Below are 15,307 nucleotides of genomic sequence, written 5' to 3'. Positions count from 1 at the left end.
GGTGGACAGTATAGGCTACCAGAAATTGCTATAAACTTAAAATAGCAAAACACTTTCCCTCTAAAGTATTTAACGTAATCTTGTAAACCATGTTCATTTTTTGCAAAGTTTTGGTGCAATATTACTGTTTCATAAAAAGGAACTGGTTCCTTGAAAGAGAGCTTATTTTAGAAGACATACAATAGACCTGAAAGATCAATCGCTTCGCTATACATATATAAACTGCAGTGTTCTTCATTGCTTTCTAAAGGCTCTTGACCGGAGCTGCTGAAATGGTAATGTGAGTCCATCCCGGTGTCACGGCATTTGTTCCCTCTGTATAAATAAAGCTATTGTATAGTGAAGCAGTCTTAAGCGAAAAAAGTCTTAAACCTATCAATGGGCATTCATTCGTCCTGTCGCGTGTCACGCTTTTGAAGTCATTCCTTTTTTTTTACTGCGCATGTGCAACAGGACATTTTAATTTTAATCAAAGAAAAAAATGGCATTACTGCATGCGATGTGCATTAAGTTTTTGTCCAAACTATCAATATTTGAACAAATAAAGTTTAAATGAACTATGCTGTGGAATGATGTGACCCGAACTGTTCATCATTTTTATGTGCAACTGTAGTTTTCCCTTTATTTTTCCTTGGTGGAAACCATAGAGACTTTACGTAAAAAGTTTTTTTTTTTTTTTTTTTTTTTGGAGGGGTGGGGGGGTGTCCTTGTATGACATTCCCAAGGACAGGCTATTGATGGAGAAGTGTGGAAAATCAGGCGGATAGGGCCCTCGGACAGGAGGCGTTCCACTGATTCTCCTCGCTTCGCTCTTTGAAGGGAACATCTGTGAGAATTCTACTTCTCTTTGAGAACATGTATGTTTTCAAGCTTAAAACTTAGAGCTTTACTGGTAGCATGACCGTCTGTATTCCACAGACAACCAAAGAATCCTAGAGCGTTTTGGCGGTTTTATAAAATGTAGCTTTGATTTGTAGAATCTTGACGTTTTAATTCAGTAAAGGTGATTCCCCTTCCTTATTGGCAGAAAATTGCCACGTTGTGAAGACACGGAAAAGATTTCCACGGTGCTGCCTGTCTCAACATGGCGTGAAACTTGAAGAGAAAGGGATGAATAGTCAGAGCTAATTCCTCTACATCTCGACTGGTTATTTGTAACATTTTCCATTTTACGGTGTTTCTATGGAACTCTCTATAGGCTACATTTTCACCCCACACGACGATCTTGTTCGTTCATTTCTATCTAAATAATGCAAATGAAATATAATATAGGCTAATATATGAGATAAAATATTAGATCATATGATCATAAGGGTTAGCCCATGTTTAGAAAAGCCACAGTTTGCTATTTCAAAAGACAATTGGTTATTAAATCAAGTCACCTTTATTTATATAGCGCTTTAAAGAAAATACATTGCGTCAAAGCATCTGAACAACATTCATTAGGAGAAGTGTGTCAATAATGCAAAATGACAGTTAAAGGCAGTTCATCACTGAATTGAGTGATGTCATCTCTGTTCAGTTAAATGGTGTCTGTGTATTCATTTGCAATCAAGTCAACGATATCGCTGTAGATATTACGCAAATATACGACCAACTAATACATTTGTTATTATTATTTTATTTTGTATTTTTCTTCATACTGTGTGAATTAGAAGTGTCATAGTTATAAAAGAGTGTAGCAACCAAGGGCAATCCTAAACTCCTTTTTGAGAACAAAAGCACAGCCGGGAAAGCATCTTCATGCTGATTGGGTGTCTAGCAGAAACTAAATGGATGCTCTTTTTGCGCGCCAATGATGTGAGCAGTGCATTGAAATGTTAAGTGAGTCTCTCTTTATAAAGCAGGATACTAGAGAAAATTCCTTCAGTCTAACACAAGGAAGTTGGAAAATTCATCTGGGTATCTAAGCGAGCATTTGAGGACAATGGCTGCAGCATCAGAGAGAGTAACTGCGAAAACTCCGAGCGTTAAAAAGGTGATTACAGTTACAAGTTAAACGATTTTTTTTTTTTCAAATAATAATAATATATATATAAAAAACTTCTTTATCAGCGTGTTTTGATTGCATTTTAAATAATACAAACAATTTTGTCTTTTAGGTGTCCAAACCACTGATGGAGAAGAAAAGAAGAGCACGTATCAATAAATGTTTGAATCAATTGAAAAGTCTCCTGGAGAGTGTCTGTTCGAACAATGTAAGAAAATTAAATAGATTTAAAAATGTATTCAAATTCTTACATCAGATATATGTCCAAAAACCAACTGGTATATTTTATATTATTCAGATCCGCAAGCGAAAACTGGAAAAGGCTGATATTTTGGAGCTGACGGTAAAACATCTGATGCATCTGCAAAACACCAAAAGAGGTTTGTGTTTTATTAAGATTTTAACAATTATTATTCGTTACATTTTCAACACATAAATATTGATTTCTCTAAACCCAGGAATGCCCACAGTTTGTGACTCTGCTGAATATCACGCTGGCTACAGAAGTTGTCTGGCCACTGTCAGTCATTATCTCGCATCGGACGCTGACAGAGATTCCCGCTCCACCATGCTGACACATCTTAGGAGCGGTTCTAACCTAGTTCCTGATTTCAGTACCGCGGAGAGCGACACTGCCCGGATCCCTGCCTCAACATGTACTCTTCGTCATTCAAACAAAGCTCCGCTTCAAACAGACGCTCCATATCCAAACTTGCAGCAAACTTCAGACAGATATTTCTTCTATATGCCGAAGAGGACTGAGATTTGTGATACGGACAAAATATCATTTAACACACAGGCTGGAACAAGTGAATCCAAGAAGCTCAAAACTACACACATCAGTCTTAAAAATACAAAGGCTGACGAGTGCTGCAATTTTTCTGAAGCCTTGAAACAGAATTATTGGCGGCCTTGGTAAATCTGAAGAATTTCAAATGTCACTGTTTTAACACTTAGACTTTTTGAAGTAGCTCTAATTTTGCTTCTCATGCACTGTATATGTAGATCCTATTTTGTAATAAATGATGACAAATGTTTATTTTAATAATAAAAGATTACAATGTTGGATTGAATTTGCTTGTTGCGTAACAGGACACATGTGTATGACTAAATGTAGACGCCAGTTGCTGCGGAGATCGAATTTAATGTCTGTTATTTTGTAATAGAATTAAATATTTAGAATGCACCGGATGGTAATGTTATACAATCATTCTATATGAAAAGTAAACTTTTTAAGACACGCTTACCCTCATATGTATGCTGTTCAAAATGTGAATGCTGAATGTTGGCCACCATACTTTCCAAAATCCAACACATCGATCTCATTGAAAAAAAGAAATAAAAAAAAAAAATAAAAAAAATAAACGGTTTCCAAACACACATATACTTTTTGGTAAGAATAGCTTGGGATATTCATTTAAAATAATAATATAATAATAATAATAATAATAATAATAATAATAATAATAATATATTTTCTGAACATATTTATTTGTACTTGGTCGGTCCAATCGACGTGAAAAAGCAGTGTTGCCTGAAAAAAACAAACAAACAGTAAAATAATTTTATCGTATGCGTTTGAAGACGTTATGGTGAGTGGTGGGAGGTATCAACACAGAAAATGCATAAATAGTATGCTACATAAAAAAAAAAAATCGTGTTATTGATACGTAAAAATCTAATTTGGCGTGCATATAATACGCTGTCTGAGTCATAATATATGAAATTTGATGGCGTGCATATGATACGCATCTACCCCACAACTCTATTCCTACCCATTGAGTAGGAAATACAAGTTTTTGTTTTTATTTGGAGTACTTATTCATGAGATTGGTTTGGGCGAACGGGTTTCTAGCGATGCTTTGAGATGTATAGCAACCAAAGGTTTAATTAGGACCACGGGACACACCGCATAGCTCAGCTGAGCAACGTTTCTGCTGCGTTAGCAAGTCCAATGGAGACCTTAAACTAAAACCCTCCACAATGCAGTTGTAGTGGTTTCGATGATTCTTCACAACAGTGACAAAAGTCAAGGTCATGTTGCTGAAGACGACGATTCTCATGATATAGCAAAAATGTTAAATAGCAATATGTTTGGTTTCTATTGATGTTTTATCTGTTTTAATCACATTTAATCTGAGCAATTATTTTAGGAAATAAATAGGAACATTTGCTAATTTAGTTATGACACAAAATGTGAAATATTAAACAGTGGCAAGATTGCCCCTACTGGAATAAATTGGTCAGTGGGGTCATCTGTGGTAAGGAACCCCTCTGATGATTATACTAATCTTATATTTTATTTAAAATTTTATTTTGACAATTCACTTGCATAATTGAATAGCCAATGATGGACAAAGCAGAATCCCACTAAAAAGATTCAAATGAAAGGTCAAATTATTCTATGACTTAAACAAAGAAAAATATTTATATGTTTAATTGACCATATTTTAACTGAAGACATTTCATAATAGCAACACTATGAATGCAAATGTAATTAACTTTCATTAACCTACTGGTTTTAATGAACGAGACAATGCCTAGTTCACAGAAATACTGAACAATAATCCTAATGAATCACATTAGTATTATATTTATAATTAATAACACTAGTAACAAGATGCCACATGTAGCCTTTCTGAGCCAATTCTGGGGGAGAGACAAAAACAATAATACACAAGACCACTATTTTTCAGAGAACACAAAATTAGATCACTTAACCAGAAAACAATTTGTACTGACTAAATCTCACAAATGAAAAATAGTATCGCCCTTCATCAAATGAGATGAGATTTTGTGCCATCGATGCTCAAGAAAAAAAAAAATTAGGGGCTGGGTAACATATAGAAATTATTTTTGATGTCAACAGCAAGGACAAGACACTCTCATTACTTTTTGTTAGTATTTTAAGATTTTGCAAATTGGTGCTTGTGGCACCCTGAGTGTTAGGTTTAGGGTGCATCTGATTTTTGTCAGATTGTACAAATTCATATTAAAATGCAAATCTGTATACTACTTAAAAATTCGTAACTTTTCTGTTTTCTGCAATATTCAAGACAGACGGGACAAAAGACAAAATCAGAAAAATGATTCAGGACTTGGAATGGAGATTTTCACTAAAGTATTTGCAGTTTATGCATCACCCGCTCAGTCAATACAAATACACAGCAGATCCAACTATAAAAACAAAATATAATGATCACAAAACCACGCATATAATGTTGTAGCAAAGAAATCCATTTGAAATTAATAAAGTGACTCACCTTTCATCACTGAAATGATTCAGTTTATTTCATCTTGCATGACAGCGTCCCAGCCTTAGCAAGACCATATTGGAGGATGAACCTGTTTCAATCATTGATTAGTTTATATATTATACTGTGGGGAACACAATTTTTATCATATCACCTGTTTTGGGGTGTAACAATTTCAGCCTATGGAGAATTTGATTAAGCAATTGAAGATTTGATAAACAAGGCACATAGGGCTTATTATAGCATAAGAAAATATCACTGTTAATAACAAATTGGCACCTAATCAATTTTAAAGTTCAAATAATCTCTGTTACAAATAAATAAATAAATTGCAGATGAAGAACCTACCCTTAAACTAACCCCACTTATTTTACCAAGTATTACTAAATTTTCTTTGGTAGGTACACTGTAAGTACACGTGCAACCAGAATGTATCCAGCTCAGATGTGGGTGTGTGTGTGTTTGTTATAGAATTTGTGTGTGTGTGTGTGTGTGTAGCATATTTATTGCTTAATGTTTGGCAAAATTGTGTTAATCTACAGATTTATACCATTAAGCACAGTCATGCTCATTTGAACTGAATTGCATTGCATTGAAAGAGAGAGAGATAATCTGAACAACAAAACATCAATAAATCAAAAAGAGATAAAAATGTTTAAATTTGTTCACTTAGAAAATTTTAACACACTCATTTCTATGAGTGCATCGGCACAACACAGACAAAGTAATTTTAAAGCTTCATTAAATTGCATTTTATAATATAAGCTTGTATGAAACCGAACAGGTCTGGTTGCATTCCTAATTAAATGATTTACAATACCCACTGCGCTACTGCAATAGTGATAAGCATGTTCTCACCATGAATTTATAGGCTCAAATGTGTGCATCAAAATGGCTTATGTTTCAGTGCTACATATCATTCTAGACAAATGTGTAATATCTCATATGTACGTGGTTATATAAAACAAGGTTTAGGCTATTTCAAGTTGATCTTAGTTAATATATATTCCATTGGGTACCATTTATTTTAAAGCATTCATTTTAAAGCCATCTCAACTACGATGTAGAACATGACTTTCTTCAAAAGCTAATGAGAAACAGTTTAAGGGGTAAAAAAAAACCTTGTACAACCATCTGTATAGGAGGAGGAAGACTCTTGTTGATGCCCTAACTGTGTATTACACTAAGGGGCAATCTGCAGGTTCCCACATGAAATATGAAAAATGTCAGAGTGGATCCCATGTGAAGCTGCCTAGGTATCAAGCACCATTTGATATTTCAACACCAATATCTGGCTGTATGAAATGTACAAAAGTGCTTTCTGGCAGCAAGCACAGATATATGTACAGTATATATATACACACACACACACATATAAATTAACCAGAACAAATCATTTAAAAAGCTGATGTCTTGGGATACATGTATAAAATATGTTCATATACAACATAAAATAATACAGCAAATATCCAATTGCAATTCAGTGGTTATGCCTACAGTAACAAATCAAACTGCATCAGCTTTCAAAAGGTCCTATTCTCCACATGATAAAAGATTATGTCACTTATTTTGTAAAAAGACCCTGTCGACTGCAGTCTATGGGTGTTTTTAAATATTGTTACTTTTCATATCATATTTTTTTTACGGGCTACCAGACAAATAAGACTGTAATCATGAGAATAACAATGCATCAGATATACATTTTCAATCATCACAAAGCACTTAACACAAACTCATTTAAAACATATCTGTGAAAAGAAACATTTTAGCCTACTGGCAAACATGACTGGATCTTCAAAGAGAACCTTGTGCTTCAAAAAATATGAATTCAAATGATATAACAAAATAGATTTTCAGTTTACTTGAAAAAAAATTAAGAACATGCCACATCATCAGAAACAACAAAAACACGTTTAAAGAGTTAAAGCTCTGTGAGCTAAAATGTTGTAAAGAAACGTTATTTTATGTTCTTACGTCAATCTTACTACTCACCTTTTCCACAACCAAGATGACTTTTGCAATTTTATTAAATGAAGGGAATAAACTAACTGAAAAATCTGCAAAATAAGCTGTTTGGTCAAATATTAATCCCCCTATATTGCTGCCTCTTCCTCCACGCTTTCAGACATGGGCAATTTGGCCAAAAAATAAGGAAAAATATCATTTGTTTGGCTAATATTAAACGTCAAAGACATATTTAAACATAAAAGTATGTTGGAAATTGTAAAAGTATTTTTGAACTCCCAGCCCTATACACACACACACATAAAGTAATTGAATGGCCCCTAATTCTTTAGTCAAGAAAGGCAGTATTTTGACGAGAACACTAAATTCTCACTGAAACGTAAAAGCTGAACTCTATCATGGGCCTCAGTAAAATGCTCACGTTTATGAGCAGAAGGCCTAGTGCTCATTTTAAACCATAAGTGTTGAGTTCAGGACACTTACTTGCTGCTCAGCTTCCCTTGCCTTGAAGGCCCACTAACCCCGTGAATCCAGCCTGGTTTCAGCAACACATAAAAAACCAACAATGATGTCGTTATGCCATTTCCAATCCATCACACTTCAAAAAAAATCACAGTTCCTAGTTAACAAAAACATTCCACTTAGTCAAAGTTTTAACACTAATAAGCATATCAGGGACTACTTGAAAATACTCATAAAACTGTCGCTTAGTTTGTGGATCCCATGGATGTCATATAGCCTGACGATGCAGATTGTGATCTTATAAAACTATTAGAGCTTTCTTTGCTTTCCCCTTTTGGCAGGTGCCTCTGGTCCACCCAAGCAGATGCATCTACCTGTCCTTTCCTAACACTTAAAGAAGACTGCTCCCCTGTCCGTGCACCTGGTCCCAATGGAACAAGCACTGATGCACGCTTGTGCTCAGAGTGTCCCTTGATGCCTGAGCCTTCGCCAACACTACCGTCCCTCGCCTTTCTCTGCAGATCCTGAGAGATCTCGCCTGGCGTGACTGCTTTGCCGTGCTCAGAGCAGCGTCTCAATGCTTGAGGCTCGCGCTCAAAATGCGTGAGCGGGAAATGTGGCAACAAAACAACGTGCTGCTCAAAGGTCTCTGGAACCAGAGAGATCGCAGAGGCTCGCCGCGGGCTTCTCATTGGACTAGCCAGTGGCGTCTCGTCAATGAAGTTAATCACTTCATCGCGGCTAAAGCACTTGAAATCATCCTCATAACGCTCGACTCGTGGAATCTGCTTGAGCAAATGCATGTCCTCTGACCGCCTCCTTTTGCGGTGTGGGTGGCTCTCCTCGTGGTAAGGCGCTGGGCTGCTCCGACGTCTCTCGTGGCGCGGCGAGTTGTATTGCGGGATGCCTATGATGTCCTCTGTGGAGCCCCAGCGATGCAGGTAAGACGGGATCTGACCGGTGGTCCACATGTCGGTTTCGTCGTGGGAGTATCTTCTTGTAGGGGGCACCTGGAGTAACACACAGACAAGTGAACCAGGACATTTCTAAAAGCTAAATTCCGTCTCAAACTAAGAACCTCAAAGCTTTTGCATCTTTTATAATTCCAGAATCAATGGAATCTTTTGAACTATAATGGCAACACAGGCCTATTTTCACTTTAAAGTATTAAATATTCATATATCTGCTTTTTAATAGGGGTAAAATGAAGTTAATATCATTTTGCTTAGTTTAAAATCACTCATTCTACAAACAGATACTCACATTCCACATTGTTCTGAGAACTACACAGGAAAGACATAAAATGAGTTTTTAGTATTTAAAATAACTTAAAGTACACTATCCAAAGCATACAGCACAAGCCTAGCATGAAAGCAACTGTATTGGTTAATGCAGGAATGAGACAGCCTTTGAGAAGCCCTATATGCAGTATGAGGACTGACTGATAGGTGTACTATACTCTGGCCAGTAGAGGGAAGCAAAGCATCATTTAAGCAATGGCATTCTGTTTTTGTAACCATAGATCAACTAATACACAAGCATAATTATATATTATATTATGCTACAGGATTGAAGTTAAAACTTAAACATTTTTACGATTTGGCCTTATTTAAGACTTGTTACTCAACTGATTTAAATTATAATGACTACTTTATAAATGCGTGACATTTTGCTTTAAATGCCAATTGATTAAATATTATTGTTTGACAGCATTAAATATTATATAAACCTGAATGGCTTGACAGCAAAAACAATATTAGCTTATACTTCCCAGTTATTGTGGCATTCTAGTACTGGTGATGATGATGACGCAAAACACTGGTGAAATTGAAAAAGAACATTGTTTCTACAGAAATAGTATTTTAAAAAGTGAATAATCTTCTGTAGCAGACACATCAGCTTCGAGTTCTTTATCAATACGCATCAGTGTTTTTTTTTTTTTTTTTTTTTTTTTTTTTGCAGAATGTCTTTGGAAAAAAATCTAACACACACAATGTTCAGTAAACTTTGAAGAGAACTTCAAAAGTTGTTTCGTGCAATGTATATAGCAATAAAATCAGCAATGGAAAGCAGTCAAGCACTGCATATTGCCTAACAGAGCTTTGGGAAGTGTTCAGCATACACATTTATGGCATATTCTCCACATTTAACCTCCAAGTCCAAATTTTCATTCCAGACAGGTTTATTTTTAATAGCTCGTCAATTATTTACACACAGAGAAAAATGTATTATATGTAAAAGGTCAATGAAAGTTACATGTGGAGGTTACATTTGAGTGCTTATGGGCAGTATGTGAAGTTAATTATTTGAATGTAAAAAGGTTAAAAGTTTGAAGTGAAGCATTGCACAGCTCTAAAACCTACTGGCAGCTTGCTAAGTGAATTCTTAATCACCTTTTAAGCTTTTTTAGTACTATTTCCTAGTGGAAGTGGTTCATTAAATCCAATTTATTTTTATTTTCTTAATTCTTTTTACATTCAAAAGATCAATCTAAATTTGGATTTTGCCATGAAGGTATAAACTCCAACACAGATCACACATCAGCTATGCCTCTACAACTAATATACAACTAACAAAATGAATGTCATAGTATCAGTATCAAGGGAATTTTTACATCATGATTAGTTACTGAGGATGGTTTTCATTCAGACTAGTCATTTGCAATGACTTCAAGCTTTTAACTTTAAAATATAATCTGAAAAAGCATCAGTGGCACTCGTCACATGAGCCCTGCAACAGTAGAAAAAACTGCATAAAAAATACCAAGATACTACTGGGGTGAAGAAAAGTGCTTGTTAGATCATATATATAAAAAAAGAAAAGAAAAAAAAAGATATATACATATATAATCCACACAAAACAAAAGTCTCCGATTTCAATATCTAATAGGTCACACAAAAGGAATTTAAAATTCCAGTAGAAGTAATGTTTTTTTTTTTTTTTGTAAAAAAAATACTGAGGTTGAGGGCCATTGCAGCATGCACATTTTATTTAGAAATAAACAAAATTAAAGTGGAAATATACCTGCAAATAGTGCATTCTATCTTCCTGAAGCTCCCTCAATGGATAACCCTGGGGGCCCCCCCTTTCTAAGGTTGAGAATTCGTACTTGGCAATACGGTCTACCGTCATGATATCAGCAGCAGAGCTATAGTCAAACGGTCTGTCAAATATTAAGTCCGGATGAATGCCTCCATCCTGGCTGTTTTCTGCAAATGCAGAAAGCATATATATGTATCAGGATTAAAAATCAGTGTGCTCAAAATACACAGACAGACAGACAGACAGACGAATAGGTAAAAAAAAAAAAAAATAATAATAATAATTCCATTTTATAAATTTAAGTGGCTGCGTTAGAATTTGGGGTTCTAAAAAACTGCTTCATGTGAAATCATAAGGATCCACTGAAGGGTCTCGACTGACTGTCTCTGTTTGCTAATAGATTGCAGCTTGAATAAACTGTCATTTAAACATATTCCCTAAAATATGTTTTTGGGCAAAAGATTGTTTGAGGGTTTTTTTGTTTTTTGTATTTTTTTTTTCAGTACAAAATCAGTTGTAGGGCAACGTTTAATGCTGATCGTAAGGCAAAATGGGGACATACAGCAGGATGATAGATGAGATTAGCTATTAGCACAGGCAGCTTAGCATGCGTTTGAGTGAGACGTAAGTACAAGAAGCAACCCTTATACATACAACTGAGTTGAGTTACACAAGGCAAACCGTCTGGAAAGAAGCAGAGCACTGGTAAAATTAAGATCACAGAATCCATTTTTGTCACAAATTCCTTATGACTGCAAACGTAGATATGGGAAAGTGCCGAACAGCAGAGGGGGAAATGAAATACAGCTAACAGCGAAGTCACACACTTAACACCTACATTCATCAATGCATACTGACAACCTCAGTTCACTAATAGTCTGTGATGAAGCATATCAATTATACAATTATCATGTGACCTCTGGTTATTTTGATCCAGAAAACCCCTTGTTTATTATATTTTTACACTGGTTTTTATGTTTTAATATTATCTACAGTATAAAAATGGCAATGTTACTATATATTGCAACCAAAATACCATTGTTTCTGTCAAAGTACTGTTGTTATTGTTGTAAAATCACAGTAATGTAATATTGGATCGTTTGTCACATGTCCAAGGAGTAGTGACATCATGCAACTCTGTGACACTTTACTTGAGAGTAGAGCAACTTTGCAGCAAAACCTCTGCAGTGGAGTTCACTCCAAAGGCATCTTAGCAGGTGTTCCTGTTATATACTTCTTTTTGATTGCAAGTCAAAATATACTGAGATACTTTGATTAAAATAATATTTATCAATCTCAAAATGAAGGTCACATGATAAATCCAATGACTGGAATCATCATTGGTTGACCTAGTTGATTCAAGTTTCTCCCCCAAACTCAGCAGTAATGGATGTGTTAAATAAATAAATAAACATTATAATATATTACTTTATAATAGATAAAATAAAATGATAACATAGGGCTGGGAGTTCAATGATAAGGGTTCCATTTGTTAACTATATTTATTGCATTAATTAACAACAAACAATGCATTTGTTACAGTATTTATTAATCTTTGTTTGTGTTAGCTGTTCATTGTTTGTCCATGTTAGCACAGGTCCATAAGTTAAAGTACCATTAACAGATACAAAGTTTGATTATAATAATGCATTATTAAATCCTGTAATCAACATTAAGTAATATTAATAAATGCTTTATAGTATTTTTCATTGTTAACTTTTGTTTACTTTTCTCTGTAATTTTACATTTTATTCCAAAATAGTAATCTCCCAATATCTTGCTGAGTGAATTTATGTGACAACAAATTAATACTAGAATTTACAAATATGTATTGCTGTATACTGTGTATTGTCATATATATTATTTAAAAATAAACACTGGTGTTGCAGGATGTAAGTAATATAATACTATGTTGTTTTGAACATAGCATTGCTTTCTCTTTGGAACATGCTTAAGGGAGCTCAGAGGTCCTTACCTTCGTCCACTTCATCATTGGACATGATGGCCACACATTTCTCCCAGACCATCTTGACGTCTGCCCTGTAGCGGTCACAAGCCCACAGGAACATGGGGAGCAGGATTGATTGAGCTATGGAGCACCAGAGGACACACAGGACCATCCAGCTGTAGGAGCGGTCGAATTTCAGGCTGGCAAAGCTCACCACCTATAATGAAGCACTGCGATTATTTATGTTCAGAAGCAAATTCAAATGGAAACACATTTCCTCTGATAATATACAGTGGTGGCCAAAATTATTAAAACACTAGCATTTTCACCAGCTAAAAAGTAGTTTTAACCAGTCAATTATTTATCAAATGTGTCCTAGTTTATTCTTAACAGTTTAAAAAAAAAACTTCAAATGCTAAATTTGCTAGGCTAATATATCAGAATTGGATTGCCTTCGACTTTGGCCTCAATTCAAAAGGCACCATTATAAATCAACCTCTTAAGTTTGATATATATGAAGAATGCACAACTGATGTATCTAAAAAAGCAATATGGTGATGTATTTACGCTTTTACTAATCATCAGACTAAAGAAATGGCACTCCAGCGCATATGGTATGCCATTCTGAAGATTTTAAATATTAACTTTTTGTGCAAGCCAGGATATATCAATACACCCCTATGTATGTTAGGTTTATGAACTTTCTGTTCACTTATTTGGTCACCTTCCTCCTTGTTTTGGTTAATTGATTATTCCCCATTTTCTGTGTCTCCTGTATTCCCTCCCAGCCTCCCTCTCCCACCTCCTCCTAGACCTGCCAGTTCCCCTGCTCCACTTCCGCTGATTCCATCCAGCCCTGATCCTCCTGTGTTTCCTCCCATCCTCCCTCTCTCTCCTCCTCCTAGACCTGCCAGTTCCTCGACGTCATCTCTGCTGGTGCCAGTCTGTCCCGCAGCTCACCCCCAGTCCGCGCCATCTGGGCGCGATGGCTCTGGCCTCACCTCGTCACTCCATCCCTGCGGTTCTGTCAGGCTCCTCCTTCCCTCTGGTTCCACCTCCATCCTCAGTCACTCCGGCTCCACAGCGGTCTTCCAGGACCCCTCCTCCGCCTTGGTCGCCTGAGCCTTCTGCTCCACCTAGGCCCTCTGGATCGTCGACGTCACCCTGGATCTCCGTCCTGGCTGGTCTCTGGAGGACCATCTGGTTCCTCCCTGGCTCCTCCCTCCATCCACTCCGCCCTGGTCCCTACCTCCATGCTCCCTCTTCACCTGCTCCTTGTCTGCTCCTCACCCGCCTCCAGAACCCCCACCCTCCCTCCACTGGTATTCCTCTTGCGGTGCGAGGATGCACCTTTCCGGGAGAGGGCAAACTGTTACGTTTATGAAATTTCTGTTCGCTTATTTGTTCACCTTCCTCCTTGTTTTGGTTAATTGGTTATTCCCCACCTGTCTCCAGTTCCCTCAATACCTTCTGTGGCTTAAATACCCTGTCTGTTTAGTTCTTCTTCGTCCGTGATTGTATGTGCATGTTAACCAGAGATAGTATTGTGAATGTCTATTGTAACCTATTGTGAAGTTAATGTGGTGTTGTGTATAGTTTGTATTCTCCATTGTCATCCAGTAAACTCCTCATTTTGATCACTATCTTTCTCGAGCACTTTGTCTTACGTTTAGCACACACCTAATTTGTAACAATGTAATAACCATGATACTGTAGGGCACAGTTTAGAGACCTCTCCACAGAACTTCTCCTACTTTGAATGGCTTTCCACATATATTCTTCCACCATTAGTTCACGACTGGTTTTCTGCCAAAATTAAATGTGCAGAAGGAAATAATGAGCTTTCCCCATTGCACCTTAAAACATACTAAAACGTCTTCTTTGCAAAAAGAGGTAAAAGATTTCAGTAAGATGTCTCTTGTCACCAGTTTATGTCTATCAGCAAGGTTTAAAGTAACCACATTACTGGTGCATCCAAGAAAACTGATTCACCTACAGGAAATGCACATTACATGCTTATACTAAGATGGCTATTTACAGATTAAAAAATTCCTAATTACAATGCAGATGAGGGAGACACCTGCTGGTGAAAAGGCTGGATTGAATGCATGAAAATAACTGCAGATAACAAAATAAAAAGAATAAATAAATAGCATAGCAAACCCATTCCAACACAAGAAAAACATACAAACTCCATGCATGAAGGCTTCAGGTGTATGAAGGTGTAGAAGCATTCACTTGTTTCTTGTTTCATGTGTGGGATGAGATGCCTGAGAATTTAACAACCTGCTTGTGTTCCTTCTTGTGACGTATCTACAGTGCTAGAAGGTTTACCAAGCCTCCTTTTGAACCACTTCAGTCAGCTTCTGATATAATTCTGACTCTCAAGTCAGTCTTGTTGTTGATGTTTACATCCTTTAAAGGTCCTCTTCTTCGTGATTCCATGTTTTAAACTTTAGTTAGTGTGTAATGTTGTTGTTAGAGTATAAATAATATCTGTAAAATTCTAAAGCTCAAAGTTCAATGCCAAGCGAGATATTTGATTTAACAGGATTCGCCTACAAAAAACGACCCGTCTGTGTTTTTAAGCAAAATCTGAACACATCACAACAAACCATAAAAATGGAAACCACACTTTTGATGTTG

At 36.2% G+C, this 15,307-nt stretch overlaps 2 protein-coding genes across 3 annotated transcripts in view; one reads left to right on the top strand and one right to left on the bottom strand.

The window, feature by feature from the left end:
• Positions 1–1,862: 1,862 nt before the first annotated feature.
• Positions 1,863–3,326, top strand: her3 (hairy-related 3). The gene is made up of 4 exons (XM_052562968.1): positions 1,863–1,978; positions 2,103–2,198; positions 2,289–2,370; positions 2,449–3,326. The coding sequence occupies exons 1-4, from the start codon at positions 1,928–1,930 to the stop codon at positions 2,907–2,909; spliced, it is 690 nt and encodes a 229-aa protein (XP_052418928.1). The 5' UTR covers positions 1,863–1,927; the 3' UTR covers positions 2,910–3,326.
• A 2,920-nt stretch (positions 3,327–6,246) lies between these two features.
• LOC127963159 (probable G-protein coupled receptor 153) overlaps positions 6,247–15,307 on the bottom strand; it is a 29,180-nt gene continuing 20,119 nt past the window's right edge. The window contains exons 4-7 of one of the 2 annotated variants that reach the window (XM_052562917.1): positions 12,689–12,878; positions 11,368–11,397; positions 8,935–8,954; positions 6,247–8,681 (exon numbers count right to left, since the gene is read on the bottom strand). In XM_052562917.1, coding sequence (XP_052418877.1) covers positions 7,917–8,681; positions 8,935–8,954; positions 11,368–11,397; positions 12,689–12,878 — 1,005 coding nt within the window. In that variant the 3' untranslated portion in view covers positions 6,247–7,916. Of the gene's footprint in view, positions 8,682–8,934; positions 8,955–10,695; positions 10,881–11,367; positions 11,398–12,688; positions 12,879–15,307 lie in introns of both variants that reach the window. The other variant, XM_052562916.1, reaches the window with a different exon arrangement.

This window comes from Carassius gibelio, chromosome B8 (assembly GCF_023724105.1).
Source record: "Carassius gibelio isolate Cgi1373 ecotype wild population from Czech Republic chromosome B8, carGib1.2-hapl.c, whole genome shotgun sequence".
Lineage (NCBI taxonomy): Eukaryota > Metazoa > Chordata > Actinopteri > Cypriniformes > Cyprinidae > Carassius > Carassius gibelio.
Note: the sequence above shows the minus strand (reverse complement) of the source record. Positions and strands in the feature narration are given on the sequence as shown.